The sequence below is a fragment of the Callospermophilus lateralis genome, chromosome 15, assembly GCF_048772815.1.
Source record: "Callospermophilus lateralis isolate mCalLat2 chromosome 15, mCalLat2.hap1, whole genome shotgun sequence".
NCBI classification, from domain to species: Eukaryota; Metazoa; Chordata; class Mammalia; order Rodentia; family Sciuridae; genus Callospermophilus; species Callospermophilus lateralis.
The window spans coordinates 35,606,407-35,630,383 of record NC_135319.1 but is presented as its reverse complement, the minus strand read 5'-3'; the positions used below and the strand labels follow the sequence as shown (position 1 = coordinate 35,630,383).

The following is a 23,977-nucleotide window of genomic DNA, read 5'->3' as shown; positions in this document are numbered from 1 at the left end:
AGTCGTTCATTCCATTGTTATCTGATTTAAATCTTGAGTTTTCATAACATCTCCTGTGTTTTCTTCTTGGCATTGGCATTATATAGATGAGAAGATGCCAATTCAGTGTTGTTAATGATACTTCTGGCATATATTTGCACATGCTTTACATTTTTCAAACACCTTTACTTACAATGGATACCCAAAACAAACCTGGGGAGCAAACAGGAAGAGTAATTAAGTTCTGCATTACAGAAACTCCTATTTAGGGATATCAGAGGACTTGCCAAAATGATATTAGGGGGCAAGGCTGACTATAACTGAAATCCTCTCTCTCCCAGTTTGGTCCTTGTATCAGTCAGGATGGATAAGGTAATTACACAATCACCAGATCCAGAGGTTCAGAACAAAAATGGGTGTCTCGCTTCTATAAAGCCATCCCAAGATGACTGGGTGCTGTCTTTAGTTCTCTCACTCCAAACCCCAGGATATTATATCATCCACAATCTTGGAAATTTATCTGTCACTTAAATACAAAATTATAGGAAGGGTAAAGGGGTACATACCTGCAATCCCAGCAGTTCATAAGACTGAGGCAGGAGGATCACAAGTTTGAGGCCAGCTTGGGCCACTGAGGAACATTCTGTCTCAAAATTAAACATTTTTGAAAAAGGGTTGGTGATATAGCTCAGTGATAAAGCATTCCTGGATATATGACCAAAGAGGAAGGAGGAGGGAGGGGGGATTAGAAAGGGTAAAGGGAAGGGGAAGGAAAGCAAATTATACCAAATCACATACTTATTTTTAGAGTTTGGACTTGAAAATAAGATAGTTTCAGTTATAGTCAGCCCTGCCCCCTAATATCAATATTTTTTTTTGTTCACTGACCCTTCTGTTCGTGGTTTATCTGCCAAAGCAAGTCTTATAGTAACGACCACCTATAAACAGGTAAACCTGTGAGGAAGTTAAACAAACTGGGATTTTGTTTTGGTGGTGGCAGTAGATATCACGGATTATAATAGCTGGTTTCCTAGACACTAACCATTCTATTCATTTTCCTTCCTGTAGGAAACAGACATCTGCTTCTGAAGGAGAAAACCCAGAAATTCCATGCAAGATGTTAAGTTAAATGCAAGATCTTGGGTGACACATTGTAGTCCTTACATGAGAGGTAAACGTGTTTCATATGTGTAAGTGGCTTGAACCAAAACTAACAAACCAAAAAGGCAAGTTATCTCCTCCACATGCATCCAATATACACTGGGGATGCAAGTTCAGAATAACCTCTGTAACTATTCTCATTTGGAAAGGGGAAGAGTGTGAGACACATAGCACTTGTAGTCTGTAGTAGTTGTGAAACCTCAGAGGGCAGATGTTGTAATGATCCTCCATCCCAAGGGAAGAGAAATGTCCCCTAATTAGACCTGGATGAGGGGTTCTTTGTTCTACTATTCTTTGTGGCACTTGTTCTACTCTTCATCCTATTCAGTTCTGTTCCAAACAGATCACATTCAAAGGGAACATCAGGAGAGATGGTCCTTTTTGGAGACTGAGCAGTTTTTACAGGTGGAAAAAGGAGAAAAGAAAGATACTACAATGCGTTTCCTTTAAAACCAAATAAGTGTAGTTTAAAAAGACTATTCTTTAACTATGCATTTATAAGTTTTGTGTTAAACTCTCTTTTCCTGTGGAATTCTGTATTAGCAATTCCATGGATTTCATGGGTATGACACCTCTAAATTTTATGTGAATTTTAAATCTTGCATTAAGTATAGTTTTATGGCATTGCTGGGATATCAGGAAAAAATAAAACCCTGTAAGGAACTAAAAATAAAATAAGAACAAAACAAAACAATAAATGAGTTAAAATCAAAGCTGTAAGCCAGAAGTGCATACACACACACACACACACACACACACACACACATACAGAGAGAGAGAGAGAGAGAGAGAGAGTGAGTGTGTGTGTGTTTTGCTCTTCCTATGGCTGGTGAAAGGACTAGTATTTAAGATTCTTATACTAAGCCTTGGTATCTGAGTTAACTGATCATGGGTATCTAGAACCTTATGCCTCCCAGAAGAAGCACATGCAATTTTCTTTCGGTAAGGAAGTATAGATTAGCTAAAAATGAACACCCAATCAATGATTATAAAACACAAGGAATCAAATCAACATTGTAAATTTCAGTGGAAATGACATAAAATCAATACACTCGAGAACTACAAGTATTAGAATGAGTAGATGCAGAATGTACAATAATTATGAAAAGATTTATGGAAATAAAATAGAATCACAAAAGCTAATAGGCAACAACAAAATATTGTTCAAAATGACCAAGGAGATTTTAAGAAGTAACTAAAATTGAATTATTATAAAGGAAACATGTAATTGTTTAGGGAAAAAACCAGTAGATGAATTTAAGAATTTAGACACAGATAAACAAAAAATATGCTTAGGCCTTATGTGGAAAAAAAATTGAAAACTTTATGACATTTAATATATTGAGGATCTAAATTTTTAACCTTTATGATGTTCATGGATAGGAACACCCAACATCCTAAGTATATAACTTTTCTCTAAATTCAATACAATTCTGATAAAAATTCCAATGGGCTTCCATTTTGCTTCTTCAGAACCTGAGAAGCTGGGTCAAATTTTTACATTGAAAAAGGTCTAATAATGGCCAAGATACCCTTGAGAAGGAGAAAAGGGCTTTGGGTATCAATAAAGAAGACATTTCCAAAACCGAAGTACGAAAAAAGAATTCACAATATAATATATATATATATATATATATATATATATATATATATATAAAGAAAAAAATTACCTAGAGAAAGTGTTGAAGCTTCCTGGAAATAAGAAGAGCATATGAGAATGCATGAGAGGTGTTATGGCTCAGAGGGAGAAGAATCAGAGAAGAATTTGCAGTTGTGGGTCTGGTTCCATCTGCAATAATTTCAAAGTGGCATTTGTCATGTTTTAGCATATGTTTCCATAGTTACAAAGGATGTGATTGCTGGTATATTGAAAACAATTACAATTAAAATTTAGAACTTTATATTTATTAAGTGTATTCAATGAAAGAGTTGATATCCACTCACCATCATCATGTAAAAATATATGAACAACTTGACCTTTAATTTGAAAACTTCACGTTTCTCCTTTCCTATTTGAACTTGGGTTTTTATGTCACTTCTATAGAATTTTATGCTAATATAAAATATTTTTATGTGTGAGAAGTCTTTATTGCACACCTTATCATATTTCTCTGCAGCAAACATATGTATGTATGCTGTAATTTTATACATTTTCACATTTATGGAAAGGATGAGCCCCTTTTTCTCTCATTACTTTATGTATCCATGGGAAAATATTACTTATGCTAGAATGAGACAGGGTTTAACATCAATTCCACATCTGGTTTTCATTTTTATAAATATAAGCACTAAGCCCCTGGTTCATTGCCTAGAGCAATATCAACACCAATAATTTTAACTTTCCCTTCAGCCCCCAGATGGTTTTTATAGCCTGGAGCAATGCCATAGAGATGGGTGAAGTGAAGCCTTTCTTTTGCCAAATGGGAAAAGGTGATTGTGAAAGGGTGACCAAAGTGAGGCCTAGCAAGCAGGCAAGCTATTAGATCAACTTCAGGATGGGGAACCTAAGTTGAAGATCTTAACAACAAGTCTCTTTAACTGTTCAGGACATCATTTTATATATAGCTCCAGTGGACTAGTTTGAGGCTACTGGTAAAAGTCATACAACTAATTCCTCTGATTTGCTTGGTCAGTAAGAAGCATTCTGATTATAATGTCACTTGAATTTCCACTGGCCTGTGTGTAATATGTGGGTCATGTTAGCAGTAATAACTTAAATTACACTTAATTTTGTCCTTATCTGCTGACAAGTCTTCTCATCTCTTACGAATTCCTCTGGTCCCTTGCCTCCCACTATTCCCAAATACCAGCTCTTAAATTTGAAGAAAAGTCCACATAGTCAATTCTTTAGCATCCCTTTCTGGGCACATGTACCAGTGCATCATAATTGTGCTTCCAAGCCATTAAACAGTAAAAATGTACTGGAAATACATCAAATATCAAGTCAAATTTTGGAATCTAAAATTACATTATTATTTTGCTAAATAAAGGTTTTAATGCCACATATTATTGTTTAACTGTCATATCTTATTTAATATAAAATTATTTAATATAAAATGACACATATATGTATATATATAAGGTTACCTGATATATATCTGTATAGATCTATCTATGTATTTATTTATCTATATACATAGGGTTACCTGATATCTATCTACCTACCTACCTACCTATCTATCTATGGTCACCCAACTTAATTAAAACATGACCAGTAAATAGCATTATATCTGTATGCTCTCTCTCTTTCTCATCTTGTTTTCCTCTCAGAGATGTCCACTAAACTAAATCCTATTTTTAGTATTCTCTTTCTTGTTAAGTATAAACTTTTATCATGTGCCTGTTTCCCTAAACAGTAATGTTTCAATTCTCATTATTGATGTTCAAAATAATTGCACCCTGTGTATCTTCTGAAACTAGCTTACTTCATTCAGTATTTCAATGATTTATCCATATTATTACACATAGCTATGGTTTATTCATTTTTAAAGACATATGATACTCCATTGGGTACAGCAGCACAATTTATTCATATTCCTGGAATGAGCACTTGGATTGCTTTAATATTCTATTATAAGCAATATTGGTAATAGAAATTTGTAAGAATTTCCCAAAGGACTGACACCTAGAAGTGGAATTGCTAGATATACACACAGTTTTGACTTTACAAGATACTTCTAATTATTTTCCAAGTTGATTAGACACATTAACATTTCCCCCATCAATGTATAATATCCCTTGTGCTTATATCCTCACCAACCCCTAGTATTATCAGATTTCTTAATAATGATACATCTGATGACTATAAAATGCTACCTCTTTGAGGTCTTAATCTGGCAATTTGCAGACTAATAATAAGGTTGAACAATCTTTCGTGTTTATTTGCCATTTAGGTTCACTTTCCCATACCATTCGGCCATTCTCCAATAGGATTTTTATTGATTTGTTGGATTTTAAAATGTATATGCTAGATATTATTTATCTATGGTAGGCGATACATGTTAAATACATCTGATTCATATACATTTTTCTCCTTCAGTACCCAGAGTTCTGCAGGGCCAGTACAATGGCCTTTGATACTGACTATTCTTCCTATGCTAGTAATGGCTTATATTTTTGTGGGACAACTAGTTTACAAAGTTCTCTCACAAATCTTATCTCACCTGAGTCTCTCAACAATGTTTAAAAGACAAGATGGGTATTATGTTCTTGTTTTATAGATAAGGAAACAGAGTGGCTTGCCTTCGGTTATAGGTCTATTAAGTCTTCAGACTCTGCATTCTATATCTTCCTTATGATTGCATGATGCTTCAGCTGTTTGTAGAGTATGGCCCAATCATTTAAGAAAATGCTGCACTTTTGCTTAGCATTTTTATCTTAGTTTTTTTCTCCCTATTCCTCTCTCATATACAACTCAAAATACAGCTTTATTCCATGAATTTTATTCTAATTTCATTATCTATAAGATGAACAAACAAGTAAAGGAAGCACCAAGAGAATTTTTATAGTTTTGAGAGTCTAGGAGTATACTAGAAATCACAAGAGTCACCTGTTCTGTTGAAAACCATGTTTTGTTTTTTTTTTTAAATAATGGGTCTTTTATGTAAGAGAGAGCTGAGCAGTGTTTTTCTTCCCTTAACCTTTTAGACTTAAGAAGAAGAATGTAGAGAATAAAGAGTAGAAGAGTACACTTTGACATTTATCATTATCATGTAAGTTGGCTACTCTATGACAAGTAGCATTTAATTAATTTTTAAATACCATGCATTTGTTATATCACATATAGTTAATACTTACTACATTTAGCATTAAATATTGACTTTATCATGGGAAATAATATTGGTAGGGCAATGATCCCATCACTAAACCTCCAGCTGAATCTCTTTGCACCTAAGCAGTTGGGTAGATATCCAACTTCTAGGAGAGACCAAGGAGGGAGAGTTAAGAGATGTCCAAATTTAACATCAAATAGTTGAGATGGTGAAAGGCAGTACTTATTACTTCCTGGAGTTGTACAATACATTAACTACTTGGGATAAATAAATTCTCAAGTTAATCCAACTATTGCATGTGAACTCTTCAACTTTTTGGCATTTCCATGAACAATTCTGTTGTTATAGATATTACACACACCAAAGAGAATATGTTTTATGAGACTAGCAGTAACAAGAAAGAATCTGGAGATAAATAAGGAAACAGAAGTCTTACTTTGAGATATTTTAATCACCAGATAATATTTAAGCACAGAAGAACTTCCTGGACACATCCTCTGATGAATAATAAAGAGATAGGGTCACATCATATCTTCTCCAAAGAGAAAGATCTTTAATAGCAACTAGCTGTAGTCTGGGTAAGTATTAAATATGGCCTTTACCAGATCACCTTCTTGGAGTATTACAAACACATCTGCAATTGTATACCTAGTATTCACTCATCAAATATTTCCACATCATTTCCAATGTCCATTTGGTCGGCTTGCCTATTTTCATAAGTATTGCCTTCTGTATGTATTTTGATCTGAGTCTGAAAGCTGTGTGTGTTATGTGATAAATACTGTATGTCTGATGATGAGCTCTCTGTGTGTTTTCTTTTATGAGTCAGGCATTATACCAGACTCATACAACTCACGTTGAGTAGGGGATAATTACACCATAAAGTGGCAGCATGAGGTGTGCACTGGGAAAAGGGGAACCTAATGACAATGGAATTCAGATGTGTTTGGAGAGAACAAGATGAACTCTGTGTTGGTATTCTGAGTTCCATATGCTTTATAGTTGTGTGTAAGGACATGACCCATATACTCTTAATGACCCATACTCTTAATGTAAGAGTAGAGTCATTCTTAACTGGGCAGCTTCTAGTATCACCTACTCCAGAGGATCTCAAAGAAACAAATTATCCATTTGACAGGAAGAACACTTCTTATATTTTTAATAAGTATATCTTCAAATCAACGACTAAAAAAAACTTTGTGTATAAGATGAACATATGTACAAGATGAACATATAATAAAAATCACTCTGGGACTTGTGCAAGACTGGTGGAACATTGGGATAGCAGATCTATACAGGGACTTTCCCCGGCAAATAAAAAACCTGGTCATCCTCTTTCATGGAGAGAAGTGTCCAAGGCTTTCTATGAGGCAAGGGTAGGAGGGTTGATTTGTTAGACTCCTTTGTCAGGAGAAAAACGTCTTACGTCCAAAGAGGCTTACTGTACCCTTTTAAGGGGAAAATCATGATAAGTCAAGAACATTGAACATTGAACATTGTACAAGGGTCTAAAAACCACGATATCTAAGTGAGTTTGGATGACAAGGCAGTACTGTGAGAGGGTTTGAGAGCCAGGCCACGTGGTTCTCGGGGAGCAAGACCCTGGGCTCCTAGTGACACTCTGTTCCTTGAGTTGTCTGGGGCGGGGGTCCAGGAACTGCACCTGGAATCGGTTTGCTAGGATCACTTTGGAGGGCCAAACTTAGGGCAAATGCAGGGCACAGTTAACCAGCATCCTACACCTTGAGCAGGACAGCTTGCCCAGCCGCCGACTCCGCCCCTCGGCCCGCCCCCTTTCAGGCCCCGCCCCATTCAACGACAGCTCCTTAAGTTTGCCAGCCGCCTGACCCTTCCCACTAGGTCCTCACTCAGCAATCGGGTCTCTGCCGACTTCCGGCGGCGGGAGCCGCCGGGTGCACCTACTGCGCGTGCGCGAGGCCCTGGCGACCCCCGGTGCTCAGTTCCCCTGTGCGGGGACTTGGTACGGCCCAGCGGTTGGCGTACTTTGAGGCTCCAGTCAGGGGCGGGCTTTTCAAATTACCCATTTGAAGGAGAGGCGACAGCCGGGACTGGTTGCGCTGGAGATGGAGAAGCAGACCCCGAAGGGGCCTGAGCTCAGCCTGGCGGGGCTTCCCGCCCAGCAGGTGAGTCGGGAGGGAGCCTGCAGCCCGGCGAGAGGGACTCCGCTGCAGCTTTACGCCTCGCAGTGTCTGGTGGTCGGGAAAGCCCCAGCCTCGCGCCATGAAGACCGCAGTCGCCAGACACAAAGGGAAGGTCTAGGAGATGCATTGTTGGGGCTATGAAGGACTTGGCCATCTGCACCCTCTGATTTTTCAGGGAGAAACTGAGGCCCGAAATGGGACGCGATGCCAGAGCCCCTGCAGCGCGTTTCTCTGCACTCCTGTGCGTTGCCCTCCACAGGGTTTGGGCTTTTGTTTTTACTAGTGTAGGTGGTGCTGAGGGCAGTGGGTGCCCCGGGATTTGCAGGAACGCCCTGGAGGACTGTTGACTTGGTGTCGGATTTAATGGAAAGCATAGTTCTTCAAGCGATGTCTATGCACAACATAAACTGTTGGTGGGAGGCGGGATGGAGAAGCAATTGCAACCTCTCAGCTTTAGAAAATTGAAAGTTTGATAGTGAATTCTTTCCATATAATTAGAAAAGAAAAAGGGAAGACACTCTGAATTGGATATAAGCTTGACGCTTGCTTTTTTCCCCACATTTTTATTGGCGCATTCTAGTTGTAAGTATTGATGGATTTTGTTGATGCATATTCGAATATGCACAAAATAAACAGTATAATTTGACCAATATCATTCCCTAGTACTTGGTGTTTGCTTTTTTAGATATGATGTAAAATATGTGTTAGAAACCTTTTAACTTAACATAGACCAGCCTTATTTCTTGGCAACATTATTTAAATATTATACTATCCACTCTTAACCATAATTATAAGATCTTAAAAGAAAACAATGACGTCTTTCAGTTGGATTTTCACTTCCTTTTTAATCTCTGCCTTTTACCTACTCATGAAGTGCAGTTGTTTAAACCATATGAAATTGCCTGTTTTGTGGGTATGATATTTGCAATTTCATATGGTGCACCTTATATCTTTGTTTATAAGCCTGGAGTTTCCTTAATAGGTAATATGATTTTGAGAAGTCTTAAATAATACTGTGAAAAATAAAATAAAGCAAGATGTTAGGAGTTACAGTTTGGTAGTCCAGGACCTTTATTAATAATTTGTGCTGTTTATGTCAACATTTAAAAATAAATATTTTGATTAAAATACTTAAAAAAAATCTTGTTAGGTACTTTGGCTGCCCCAATTTTTAGCATAATCTTGATTTCTAGTGAATTGACAATCTGTTGAGGTTCTTGTACTATCATATAGGTGTAGCTGTCCAGCTATATTTATTACCTGTGATTGCAATAATATTTAGGAAGGATAGGAAAAAGAACAGCAGATAAAATCACAAAAGAAGTTTAATTGCATGGAATGAAAATGTTTAAATATTAAATATGCATAAGTGCTGGGTTATATACATGTGTTTAGCGATGTCTAAAGTCAAAATAATTTTCATGTGGAATTGCTTCTGTTGTTTGAACCTTGGAAGAAATCACAAAATAGTAATAGATTTCAAACAAGAAATATTTTATTTGGTGTATTTTTTTCCATATAAATGAAATTGTCATCTAATAGGGGTAAGACTAAAGACTTTGATGTGGTCACATGCTAGGCAAAGACCTATTAAACCTTGGAGTCATCTCTGATTCCTCACAGCAGAGAACATTAGTTTCAGATTCAGAGTCAGGTCAAATCCAACTCTCTTGTTCAGTTTTTATTAAGTTACCTGTCTTTTCTAAGTTTAGTTTCCAAAGTTGTAGAATGCTGTACAATTTTGATTAAATTGTCTTCTTTAATTCTAGTTTCCATAGTTGTATTGGCTATAATGCCTTTCTTAGAAAGTTGTTGGAACTTGAGAACCTCTCTAAAGTACTGAGTACAGCACCAGCACTCATGACATGCTTCAGAGATGACTATTATTATTATTATTATCATCATCATCATCCTTTGCCCCACTCATCTGAGCAATTGGGGCAGTCATCTGTTTTTTATTTTAAAATGTCCAAGCTCTTGAAAAAGACTTGAATGAAAATTAAATTTGAGAAATAATACTACCTAATTGCTGAAAAGTCAATGGATACAAAAATATAAGTTTAAGAATTCTCTGTCCAATTCCATTTTCATGGTAGTGCTAACAACTCCAGACCTTTTTCTGTACATGAACAATTCTTAAAATACACAAAATTTCTTTTGGAAAACTGCAATCCTACCATATATAGTCTTCTATAATTTTTCTTTATCTTTACCTTGGTCTCTTAGTTAAACTTGACTTTTCTTATCATTCATTAGTGAATGATAATTTCTATCGGAATTACTACTGGATAATGTCTATGTTGTCTTCCCAGCAGCCCAACTTCAATTTTTTTTTTAAAAAAAATTAGTTCTTCAACAATAAGGCCATTTTTTTGTACTTTCTTTGTGTTCTTCTAGCTTGTAAAACCAAGTCAATTTCTCATATATTCTGTATTTCTACTTTTTAAATTTTATTTATTTGTTGATTATTTATTTATTTATTTGCAGTGCTAGGGATCAAACTCTGGACCTGGCACAAGCTAGGCAAGTACTCTGTCATTGAGATATACCTCTAGCCTTAGATTTATAAAGTGTCCTCCTATTTGATTCTCAGCCTTGCCCTGTTCATTTATTTTTATCAGCTTAACTTTAAGTACTTACAAGATCAGGACATCAATGTAGGTTTCTATTTGACTTGATTATAAGCAAGCTCTTATTCAGAAAATTGAACTAGAAATAAGAAGAGGGTAGCTCCATCCCATTCTTTGCTATTCTGCAGATTTGTATTCAAACACTGCAAAGAGGGATAGGTACAAGGAAACATGCTTTTGTCATTGGTCTTAATCAGCCTTGACTCTGTGTGGCCATTTCCTTGTGGCTGAGGCAACAACAGATGATTTTAGCCCCCTACTCTTCTTTGAGATCAGTAACCCTCACCATTGAATGCTCAGTGGTTGCCTTCATTTCCTCCCTAGGATCACTTTGTTGCATTTATTAACTAAAAACAACTTCTTTGCCTCCATCAACCCTTACACTACAGCTAGTATTGCTTGCCCAGAGAGGTCTACTTCTGCAAGGAAAGAAATGATGTATACTAAAAGAAGTTGCATGGAAAACACATTTCTGGCTAAAATGATAACCTTTTAGAATTATTCAGAATACATTAAAAAAATCCATGCATACACTTCCCAATCCATTCTGCTTATGTTAGCTACCCCAGATCCATTTACATTAGCCTGACTAGACCTCCCTCAGCAAGAGAGAAGGGTCATAGTTTATGTATGTGAATTGGTGTGGGTAAAGGCTAGATATTTTCAGATTTGTAGACCATAGTCTATGTTGAAATAACTTAACTCTGCCATTGTATCTTGAAAGTAGCAATAGACAATATGAGTAAGTATGACTGCTCTCCAGTGAAACTTCATTTACAAAACAAGCGACAAACAGACAATGGTTTACTAACCCGTTAGTAACTTTTTCAGGTTAGAATTCTAATAGTAACATCTGCTGAATATACCTCATTTTTCTTATGAATATTAGCTTAATCCTACACATAAGTCTTTTTTTTTTAAACCTCAACTTATATTTCTCTTCTTCACTATTTCCCAAACCTCTATAATTTTATGGTGTCTTTTTCAATAAGTGACAGGGAGAAGGCAATCTTCATTCATAGAATAGGAACTCTAGAAGCCCAGATTGATTCCTTAATGTGGCTGTGGCCACCTGCTGGTTCTGTAACACTGTTGCAACTTTCCAGGTTGCTGTAGAAATTTCCAGTAGTCCAGTAGTTCCTTACTCTAAGACATAAAACCACTAGAGGAACTTTTTAAAAAATGCTCAGGTCCCGCCTCCAGAGATCTCATTGGTTTAGGTTAGATAGCAGTTTTAGGTTTTTTTTTTTTTTTTTTTTTAAATAAAGCCCTTCCTCTTTGCCTCAGATGATTCTAAGAAGCAGCCAGCTTTGAGAGTCATGTGCTAGTTCAACTGGATGCCTCATTGTTGCATTTAAAAAGCAAAGTTGAATTTAGTGGCACCAGATGGTATTTATATTTGGGTTGTGGGGTAAAGCTCTTCCTCCCAGCATCAAGTTGCTCCCTGTGTTCACTCTCCAGTACCAACCAGTCTGCCACTATTAAGAGACATATGGGTCACATAGATAATTCTTATAATTAATTGCTAATTACATTAAGGAAGAATTTACTTTGGGGCTGACAAGTCATAAAAAGATAAAATGGAGTTGTTGAAATTCAGTCATGTGTAAAAAAGAAAAACCAGCAAATGACTACATTTATATGGTACACCAGTTTTGAGTTACAACACACCAAGAGAAGGTTTTTATGTGGTGATTACATGATGTAATTACAGAAGGTAATTAGATCTGTTTTCTGTATGTGAAAAGCACAGTTGATTGATTTGGATAGTCAAGTTAAATCATCTACTGCAGTTTCTCTTTTGGGGATAATCTTTATAGACTAATCTCTCTCCTAACTTACATCTTTTCTTTCTGAAATAACCATCTTTCTAATATCTGAAACTTTTATTGTTAGTAGATTCCTTTCATATTTTAAATTTATATTTTGATGTAGTTAGAAAGCAAGTAATAGTGCTCATTTTTACACAAAAATAGACTTAAAAGAAGCATTATTGCATGTTTGTGGTAAAGAGTACCTTTATGATTTATAGATTTTCTTTTTACAAAATCATTGAATAAAATCAGAAAGTGAAGCTTGTATATAGATTAAATCATTATAAGATTATTAAATGAACTAAAAAAAGACTTTCAGAACTAAAATACTTAGTAGTTTCTTGATGACTCAGTATGTCCAGAAGTGTATTCTAAGTGTTCATTTGAGGTAGCTAGACCTGTGACATTTTCTAAGCAGAACCCTGCATTCAAACAAGATTACATTCTGAGGTTCTGGATGGACATTAATTTGGGGGGACACTATTAAACCTAGTACAGTTACAGTAAGAATGTGTACTGTCTTATTATTGTTTTTCCTCTGTTTGTCCAGTAGATTGTAAAAACTTTCTAACAATGAAAGAAATTAAGGTTTTGCAAAAAAAAAAATATATATATATTTAAAAGCTCTATTTTAATACTATTATATATTTAAAACTTTGTTTCTTTCTCAATATGGTATAAAATGAATGATCCCTAGTACATTTTCTATTATGGATTAAAAAAATGTAATTCTGGATTTTTGCTACCTTTTAAAAATGCTTTTTTCTTTATTTTAGGACTGCAGCATTCAAGAAAAAATAGACTTAGAAATTCGAATGCGAGAAGGCATATGGAAGCTCCTTTCTCTGAGCACTCAGAAAGACCAGGTTTTACAGGCAGTTAAGAATCTCATGGTGTGCAACACTCGAATAATGGCTTACACATCGGAGCTACAGAAATTAGAAGAGCAGATTGCAAATAAAACTGGAAGATGGTTAGTAGCACAGTTTACCTATGACTTTTAATGTACTTGAATATTTGAATTGAAAATACAATGTAATTTAAATATAAGTACAAATCACCATACCTTTTTAAGCATTTTAACAATAGGACTCAGGGTGAACTATTAAGCAGCAGTTTTCATTGGGCAATTTGTTGTGCTCAACATGTAACAATACAATGAAAGTGACTAAGAAACAAGGAGTAAGGGGATATTTAAGAGGAAAGAACTAATGTGAACTGATGAGTACACATAGAAACGTAGACTTAAAAAAAATGAATTGCTTAGAGACCTGTTAGTAAAAAGGTACTGGTTAAGAATAACAGAAACTTAGATAAGGAAATTGAAATGAGTGGGCAGCAAAATTATAAAGATAAAAAAAACTTATGAATGGAAAGAAATGTAAAAATCTTCTAGAATATCCCTTCAGATGATGAACATAAGTTCTAGAGAGGCAAGGAATTTACTTAAGGGCATGTAACTGGCTAGTGACAAGCTAATGAGGTTAGGATTTGCTAAGTAACTTCTGAACTTTTGTGCTATCGCTCTTGCTGCCTTTTAGATTAGATCTACAATTTGTATATGAAATTATATTCTATCCTATTTGTAATGACAGTTCTAACTTTGACCTAACAATCTACTCAATTTAGTGACTAGATGTTAGTGTCTTTTTCAATAGGAATAGTCCTACATCTCTCTTTGTTGATTAGCCTTATAGCTCTGGTACAAGTGAAAAGTTTCTTTGTAGACATTAGTAGCCATTGTGCTGGTCACTACTTGGAAAGTAAGGTAAAAACAGGTAGGAGAAGCTGGGTATAGTATTATGGCACATGCCTATAATCCCAGCTACTTGGGAGACTGAAGCAGGAGGATCACAAGTTTAAGGCCGGCCTAAGTAATTTAGTAAGACCCTGTCTAAAATAAAAAATAAAAAGGGCTGAGGATGTAGCTCATCAGTAGAGTGCCCTAGGTTCAACCTCAGTACTGTAAATAAATAAATAAATAGAATACTTTAGAGAAGATTTTTGTAAAAATAAAATATTAACAAGATCGTGATTTAATAGAGACCTGAGTACAAAGTAGCCAGACTTACTAGTTGTATTGCTTTTGGATAGCTATTTTCATCTCTGTGTCTTAGTTCTTTCATTACAGTACGCATAATAATATTTACCTTTTAAAGATTGAGATTAAAAAATACATATGTAAATAAATATGAATAAACCTAATGTTACATCTTTTGCATATTTAATACTCAACAAATGTCAAATAGTTTGTTTTGTGTCCATGCATTATTAATAAATTGTTCCAGTATCATAATATAGGAAAATATTTTTCAGATAGACATACATTGATTTAACTCAGTACTTTTCAAACAGGTCATGTGTCACTAAGTATAGATTATGTGTCCAAAGATAGGTAGTCTTTTAATAAATAATGACACATCTCCTTAGAACATGAACTTTGAAGATGAAGCATAAAACTTTAGAATGTGGTAGAGTTTTTAGTTGTGTTCTCAGCTTTCATAGGGGTTTTGTTGGGAGGCAGTTTCAGTGGAAAATTTTGAGAAGTACTGCTTAAAAAAGTGTAGGATTAAGCTGGGTGTGGTGGCTCAGGAGACTGAGGCAGGAGGATCAAGAGTTCAAAGCTAGCCTCAGCAAAAGTGAGGCACTAAGCAACTCAGTAAGATTCTGTCTCTAAATAAAATTTTAGAGCTGGGGATGTGGCTCTGGTCTAGTGCCCCTGAGTTCAAACTTTGGTACCCACCCCACAAAAAGTAAGTGTAGGATTAAGCATTTCATATTTTATCATTTTTCGTGGTGTCATGGTGTCTAAAATATTCTTCTGTGAGCCATAACTACCTCCATATTTAGTGCTTTATTTATAATAAATTATGAATTGGGAATTTTCTTAATTTGGCAGCTTAAATTTTCAGAAGTTGCTGATTTATAAAAACATTAAATAAGCTTAATCTCTATTAAATTTATATAGTAAAGATGAGGAAAAATTTTGGAACACCTATTTAAAAGTGTATGAATTTTAATTTTTTCTGATCTTTGATAGATAAAAATATCTTTGTTTCTATACACAGATACTTGTTCATCTTTCATATAAACCATTGTTACCTTCACTTATTGACGTATTTGTAGAATTTAATGAAACCTTGAATATTCTGAATGGATTTTTTTCCCCACAACTTTATTTTGTATATACTCTTAGAACCTGAGTTTACTGATCAAATAAAACTAGAAATTATAGTACTTGATTTCTTTCTTATCTTTTAAATTGAGGCATTATAATGATATATAAAGTTGGAGTGCTTTGTGGTGTATTCCTGCATGCACCTAATATAATTTGGTCAACTTTATTCCACAGTTTTTCCCTTTTTGCTCCCTCCTCTCTCTCCCTCTGTCCCCCCATTTCTACTCTCTCCTTTCTATTTTCACAAAATTGTCATTTTTTTTTTTTAATTTCTTTTTTCTCTCTAGCTTCTGCATATAAGAGAAATACCTGACCCTTGACTTTCTGATTCTGGCTTATTCCACTTAGTATGATGTTCTCCACTACTATACAGTTACCAGCAAATGACATAAGTTCATTTTTTGTTTTGGCTAAGTGAAACTTCATTATCTCTATGAACCACATTTTCTTTTTTTAAAAATTAGTTCTAATCAGTTACAGATGACAATAGAAAGCTCTTCAATTCATAGTACACAAATGGAGCAGAATTTTTCACTTCTCTTGTTGTTCATGAGTTAGAGTCACACCACTGGTACAATCATACATGTACCTGGGGTAATGATGTCCTTCTCTTTCCTATCCCCTTGCTCCCTCCCCACCTTTCATTTGTCCCATCCAAAGTTTCTCAGTCTCCTGAGCCACTGGGATTACAGGTGTGCACCACTGCACCCAACTTAGTTTTACACTTTCTTAAGCAGTACTTCTCAAACTTTTCCACTGAAATTGCCTCCCCACAAAATCCCCTATAAAAGCTGAGAACAAAACTCAAAACTCTACCACATTCTAAATTTTCATGCTTCATCTTAAAAGTTCATGTCTAAGGAGATGTGCCATTATTTATTAAAAGACTGCCTATCTCTAAATGTGTAATCTATATTCATCCCATGCTGGATGGATTATGGATTATGGATTAGCATATACTTGTGGATTATGGATTAGCATCTACTTATTAGAGAAAACATTTGGTCCCTGGTTTGGGGGGACCAAAAAACGCTTATTTTGCTTACCTTGATATTCTCCAACTTTATCCATTTACCTGCAAATACTATGAATTTATTCTCTTTTAATGCTGGGTAATATTCCATTTTGTATATGTACCACAGGTTCTTTATCCATTCATCTATTGAAGGACATCTAGGTTGGTTCTACAGTTTGGCTATTGTAAACTTTGCTGCTATAAACATCTATGTGGTTGCGTCACTGTAGTATGCTGTTTTTATGTCCTTTGGGTATAGACCAAGGAGTGGGATAGCTGGGTCAAATGGTGGTTACATTCCAAGTTTTCTAAGGAATCTTCATACTGCTTTCCAGATTGGTTGCACCAATTTGCAGTCCCACCAGCAATGTATGAATGTGCCTTTTCCTCAACATCCTCACCAAAACTTATTGTTGCTTGTATTTTTGATAACTGCCATTCTGATTGGAGTGAGATGAAATCTTATTTTTGAATTGCATTTATGTATATATAACATATATATCTGTTATATAACTGTTATATATATATATATATATATATATATATATATATAACTAGAGATGTTGCATATCTTTTTCATATATTTGTTGATTGATTTTATATCTTTTTCTGAGACGTGTCTGTTCAGTTCATTAGCCAATTTATTGTTTGTTTGTTTGTTTGTTTTTTTTTGGTGTCAAGTTTTTTGAGTTCTTATATGTCCTGGAGATTAGTGCTTTATGTTTTTTGAGTACTTATATATCCTGGAGATTAGTGTGTGTATGGCAAAAATTTGCTCCCAAAATGTAGGCTCTCTCTTCACCTCATTGATTGTTTCTTTTGCTGAGAAGAAACTTTTTAGTTTGAATCCATCCCATTTATTGATTCTTGATTTTATTTTTTGTGCTTTCCAAGTCTTGTTAAGTAAGTCAGGTCCTAAGCCAACATGTTGAAAATTTGGGCCTCCTTTTTCTTCTATTAGGTGTAGGGTCTCTCTAATTCCTAAGTCCTTGATCAACTTCGAATTGAGTTTTGTGCATGGTGAGAGAGAGAGATTTAGTTTCATTTTGCTGCACATGGATTTCCAGTTTTCCCAGCACCATTTGTTGAAGAGGCTATTTTTTTCTCCAGTGTATGTTTTTGGCATCTTTGTCTAGTATAAATAACTGTTTTTAGTTGGTTTGTCTCTGTGTCTTCTTTTCTGTACCACTGGTCTACATGTCTGTTTTGGTACCAATACCAAATACCATGCTGTTTTTGTTACTATAGCTTTGTAGTATAGTTTAAGGTCTGGTATTGTGATGTGTCCTGATTTACTCTTCTTGCTAAGGATTTCTTTGGCTATTCTGGGTCTCTTATTATCCCAAATGAATTTCATGGTTGGTTTTTCTATTTTTATAAGGAATCACCTTGGGATTTTAATTGGAATTGCATTGAATCTGTATAGCACTTTGGGTAGTGTGGCCATTTTGCCAATATTAATTCTGCCTATCTAAGAGCACTGGAGATCTTTCCATCTTCTAAGGTCTTCTTCAATTTCTTTAGTGTTCTGTAGTTTTTATTGTAGAAGTCTTTCACCTCTTTTGTTAAATTGATTCCCAAGGTTTTTTTTTAGGCTATTGTGAATGGGGTAGTTTTCCTAATTTCTCTTTCAGAGGATTCATCACTGGTGTATAGAAATACATTTGATTTATGGGCATTGATTTTATATCCTGCTACTTTGCTGAATTAATTTATTAATTCTAGAGTTTTCTGGGGGAGTTTTTTATATCCTCTATATATAGAATCATGTCATCAGCAAATAATGATAGTTTGAGTTCTTCTTTTCCTATTCATATTCCTTTAATTTCTTTTGTCTCTCTAATTGCCCTGGCTAGACTTTCAAGGACTATGTGGAATAGAAGTGGTGAAAGAGGGCATCTCTGTCTTGTTCCAGTTTTTAGAGGGAATACTTTTAATTTTTCTCCATTTAGAATGATGTTGGCCTTGGGTTTAACATAGCTTTTACAATGTCGAGGTATGTTCCTTCTAAGTTTTTCAGTGTTTTGAATATGAAAGGGTGCTGTATTTTGTCAAATGCTTTCTCTGCATCAATTCATATAATCATATGATTCTTATCTTTAAGTCTATTGACATGATGTCTTACATTTATTGATTTCCATATGTTGAACCAACCTTGTATCCCTGGAATGAACCCCACTTAATCATGGTGCACTATTTTTTAACATACTTTTGCATGCAATTTGCCAAATTTTAAAAAAATATATATTTATTTTTAGTTGTAGTTGGACACAACACCTTTATTTCTTATTTATTTATATGTGGTGCTGAGGATCGGACCCAGGGCCTGGCACATGCTAAGCAAGTGCTCTACTACTGAGCCACAACCCCAGCCCCAGCAATTTGCCAAAATTTTATTGAGAATTTTGCATCTATGTTCATTGGGGATATTGGTCTGAAATTTTCTTTCCTTGATGTGTCTCTGACTGGTTTTGGTATCAGGATGATACTAACTTCATAGAATGAGTTTGGAAGGGTTCCCTTGTTTTCTATTTCATGGAATAATTTGAGGATATTAATTCTTCTTTGTAGGTCTTATAGAACTCAGTTTCTTGGTTGGTAGGCTTTTGATAGTTGAAATTGATCTGTTTAAATTATGTATGTCCTCCTGGTTCATTTTGGGTAGATCATATGCCTTTAGAAATTTGTCCGTGTCTTTGAGGTTTTCTATTTTATTGGAGTATACATTTTCAATATAGCTTCTAATTCTAATTAGTGTCTGTCATGTTATTTCCTTTTTCATCACGAATTTTAGTAATTATTGTTTTCTCTCTTCTCCTTTTCATTAGGGTGGCTAAGAGTTTGTCAATTTTATTTAGTTTATCTAGTAACCAGCGTTTCATTTTGTCCATTTTTGAATTGTTTCTTTTGTTTCAATTTCATTGATTTTTGCCTTGATTTTAATTATTGCCTGTTTTCCACTACTTTGGGTGTTGGTTTTTTCTTTTCTAGGGCTTTGAGAGGTAGTGTCAGGTCATTTATTTGTTGACTTTTTCTTCTCTTAATGAATGAGCTTAATGCAGTGAACTTTCGTCTTAGCACTGCCTTCATAGTGTCCCAGAGATTTTGATATATTGTATTGGAGTTCTCATTTACCCTAGGATTTTTTTTTTAATCTCATCCCTGATATCTTCCATTATCTGTGTGTCATTTTGTGGGGTATTATTTAGTTTGTAGGTGAAGGAGTAGCTTCTATTTTTTACTTTTTCATTTATTTCTAATTTCATTCCATTATGGTTAGATAGAATGCAGAGTAGTATCTCTATATTTTATATTTGCTAAGACTTGCCTTGTGGCATAACATATGGTCTATTTTGGAGAAAGATCTATGTTCTGCTGAGAAAAAAGTGTATTCTCTCATTGATGGGTAGAATATTCTATGTCTGTTAAGTCTAAATTATTGTTTTATTGAGGTGTATGGTTTCTTTGTTTAGTTTTTATTTGGCAGATCTATCCAGTGGTGAGAGAGGTATGTTAAAAGTTACACAGTATTACTTGTTGTGGACTATTTGATTCTTGTAGAAGAGAAGGGTTTGTTTGATATACATAGATGCCCCAGTGTTTGGGGCATATTTACGATTGTTATGTCCTGTTGATGTATGATTCCCTTGAGTAGTATGAAATGTCCTACTTTATCCCTTTTCACTAACTTTGGTTTGAAGTCCACTTAATTTGATATGAGGATGGAAACCGCTCCTTGTTTACGTGGTCCATGTGAGTGATAGTTTTTCCCATCCTTTCACCTTCAGTCTGTGGATAGCTTTTCCAATAAGATGATTCCCTTGAAGGCAGCATATTGATGGGTCTTTTTTTTTTCTTTCCCCTTTAATCCAGTCTGCCAGTCTATGTCTTTTAATTGATGAGTTTAGGCCATTTATATTCAGAGTTATTATTGAAATATATTTCGTATTCCTGGTCATTTTGGTTTGTTTTTGGCTTTTAACCTGGCTTGGTTTTACCTTTGATTGGCCTTTCCTTTAGTGTAGTTCCTCCTTTTGCTGATTTTCATTGTTATTTTTCATTTCCTCCTCATGGAATATTCTGCCAAGAATGTTCTGTAGTGCAGACTTTCTTGCGGTAAATTCTTTTTATTTTTTTATCATGGAAGGTTTTTATTTCATTATCAAATCTGAAACTTAATTTTGCTGGATGTATGATTCTTGGTTGGCATCCATTTTATTTCAGTACGTGGTATATGTTGTTCCAGGATCTCCTGGCTTTGAGGGTCTGGGTTGAAAAATCTGCTGAGATGCAAATTGATCTCCCAATACATGTAATCAGATTCCTCTCTCTTTTAGCCTTTAAAATTCTATCCTTATTCTGTATGCTAGGCATATTCATTATAGTGTGCCTTGGTGTAGATCTGTTGTAATTTTGAACATTTGGTGTCCTGTAATTGATTTTCCAATTCATTCTTCATGTTTGGGAAATTTATATTATTTCACTGAAGAGTTTGTGCCTTCCTCTATCCTGATAAATCTTAGATTTTTGTCTTTTGATGTTATTCCATAATTATTGGATATTCTGTTCATGGTTTCTTACCTTCTTCACTGTGTGGTCAACTTTGTTTTCAAGATTGTATATTTTGTCTTCATTGTCTGAAATTCTGACTTCCAAATGATCTAGTCTGTTGCTCATGCTTTCTGTTGAGTTTTTTATTTGGTTTATTGTTTCCTTCATTTCAAGGATTTCTGTTTGGGTTTTTTTTTTTTTTTTTTTTTTTCAGATTCTATCTCTTTCTTGAAGTAATCTTTTGCTACTGTATTTTTTTCTCATTTCTTTGTTGGTGTGATCAATTCTTGCCTGTATTTGCTCTCTTATCTCATTGTTGGAGTTATCAGTCTTTGCCTATATTTGCTCTTTTAGGTCACTCTTTAATTTGCAGATCATTTTAATTATATATATTCTGAACTCCTTCTCTCACATTTCATCTACTGCCCTGTCAATGGACTTTATTATTGTAGTATCTTCATTTGTTTGGGGCACTTTCTCCCCTTGTTTTTTCATGTTGTCTATGAGTCTTCCTCTCTTGCAGTACAGATCTGAGGTATTGCAGTTTCTACCCTATAATCTTGTTGTATCCCTGCAGGTTACCAGTACCTCACCTTGAAGGGGGGGGGGGGATGAATGTTTGCAGCACCAAAGCAACCAATATGCAGCCATAAATCAATTAACTTCTATTTAGACATTTACAGTTTTGTCTCTTTAAACAGAAATGATGAGTTTGGTTATCTTCTACCACATAGCCAGTAGCTTTGCATAATGGTTACAGTTACTAAAAGTGGACAGAGAGAGAATGGGGAGGTAGGATTAGGATGTGATGTTAATAAGGTAGGATGTGAGAATATAGAGGTATTAGATTATAAGACAAGTGAAAGGGGAATCAAAAGAAGTTGGGTGTTAGCAGGAGAAAAAAGAGAGTCGATGCCATGCAAGGCTCCCTGATACCTCTACAACAGGATGGTGTCTGTTGGCACACGTAGTAGGGATACCTCTGTTGCAACTGGGCCCACAGGGAACTTGGTGATGGTCTTCCAGGTCCTAGTTGTTGTCCCTGGATAGAAGTAGCCATGTCCCTAGTTGGTGGCGGCAGTATGTTAAGCCTGTTGGTAGATTTTGGGCTTCCAGGCCTGTTTGTGTCACAAGATGGAAGCTTCCCCAACTAAAGATGGCTGAGGTGGCAGCGGAGGTAACCCAAGATGGTAGTGGAAGTGTCCCAAGATGGAGGCAACCACTTTCAGAGATAGGGCTAGAAGAATGGGCTGTGCAATGGTGTTTGACGGCCTGTTCTGTGATGCTGCACTGTGGTGTGCTGTGCTGCAAGGGGCCTGGCCCTGTCCGTTGTCCCATGGTGGAGATTACCACGTGGGGAGAGCTATAGCAGTGGCTTCAGTGTCCCATGATGGAGGTGGTTTGGCTGGAGCCACATGTTGATGGATAGGGAATTCCAGCACAGTGGTCCTCTCTGGGTGGGTACAGGCATTTGCGGTGGTCCTGTCTCCAGCAAGGCAATCATGCAGTGGTAGTCCCCGCGGTCTCCCTATGAACCACATTTTCTTTATCCATTTGTCAATTGATGCACCCTTAGACTCGTTCCATAACTTGGCTTATTGTAAATTATGCTGCTATACATATCAATATGCGTGTATCACTATAGGATACTGATTTGTTTTTGTTTTTTGGACAAATACCAAGTAATGGGATAGCTGGGTCATATGGTGGTTCCATTCCTATCTTATGAGGAAGCTCCCTACTGCTGCTGGAAGTGGTTGTACTAATTTGCTGCTCCACCAACAATGTATGAGTGCATGTTTTTCCTTACGTCCTTGCCAGCATTATTATTTGTATTCTTTATGGCTGCCATTTTAGCTGAGGTGAGATGAAATCTCAGTGTGGTTTTGATTTGCATCTTCGTTTTCATACATTTATTAGCTATTTATATTTCTTCTTTTGAGTAAATGTCATTTTTTAGATCTTTTGCTCATTTATTGAGTGGGCTATTAGTTTTGTTGTTGTTGTTGTTGTTTGTGTTCTTTACATATTCTAGTTATTAATCCCTTGTTGGAAAATGAACCAACTAATTTTTCTCCCATTCTGTAGGCTCTCTCTTTGTGCTTTTAATTGTTTTATTTGCTGTACAGAAACTTTTTTAATTTAATGCTATCCCAACTATTGATTCTTCATTTTATTGCTTAATCATTAGGAGTCTTATTAAAGAAGTCATTGCCTGCACCAATGTGTTGGAATGTTGATCCTATGTTTTCTTTTATCAATTGCAGTATTTCTGGTCTAATATCTAGGTCTTTGTTCTACTTTGAGTTGAATTTTGTTTAGGGTGAGAGATAGGGATCTAGTTTCATTCTTCTATATAGGGGTATCCACTTTTTCCATCACCATTTGTTAAAAAGGCTATCGTTTCTCCAACATATACTTTTGGCACCTCTGTCAAGGATCAGATGACTGTATCTATATGAATTTGCCTCTGTTTTCTAGCCTACTCCACTGGTCTTCATTTCTATGTTTAATGCCAATACCATACTGCTTTTGTGACTGTAGCTCTGTAATATAATTTGGGTTCATGTATTGTGATACCTCCAGGCCAACTCTTGTTGCTCAGAATTGATTTGGCTTACTGTGGGTCTTTTATTCTTCCATATAAAATTTAAGACTTTTTTTTTCTATTCCTATAAAGAATATCATTAGTATTTTGATGGGGATTGCATTGAT

The 23,977-nt window shown here is 35.4% G+C and overlaps 1 protein-coding gene across 1 annotated transcript in view; it reads left to right on the top strand.

The window, feature by feature from the left end:
* The first annotated feature begins 7,996 nt into the window (after positions 1-7,996).
* Rtkn2 (rhotekin 2) overlaps positions 7,997-23,977 on the top strand; it is a 68,961-nt gene continuing 52,980 nt past the window's right edge. The window contains exons 1-2 of the mRNA XM_076835071.1: positions 7,997-8,056; positions 13,295-13,491. Of these exons, the coding sequence (XP_076691186.1) occupies positions 7,997-8,056; positions 13,295-13,491 (257 nt within the window). The remainder of the gene's footprint in view (positions 8,057-13,294; positions 13,492-23,977) is intronic.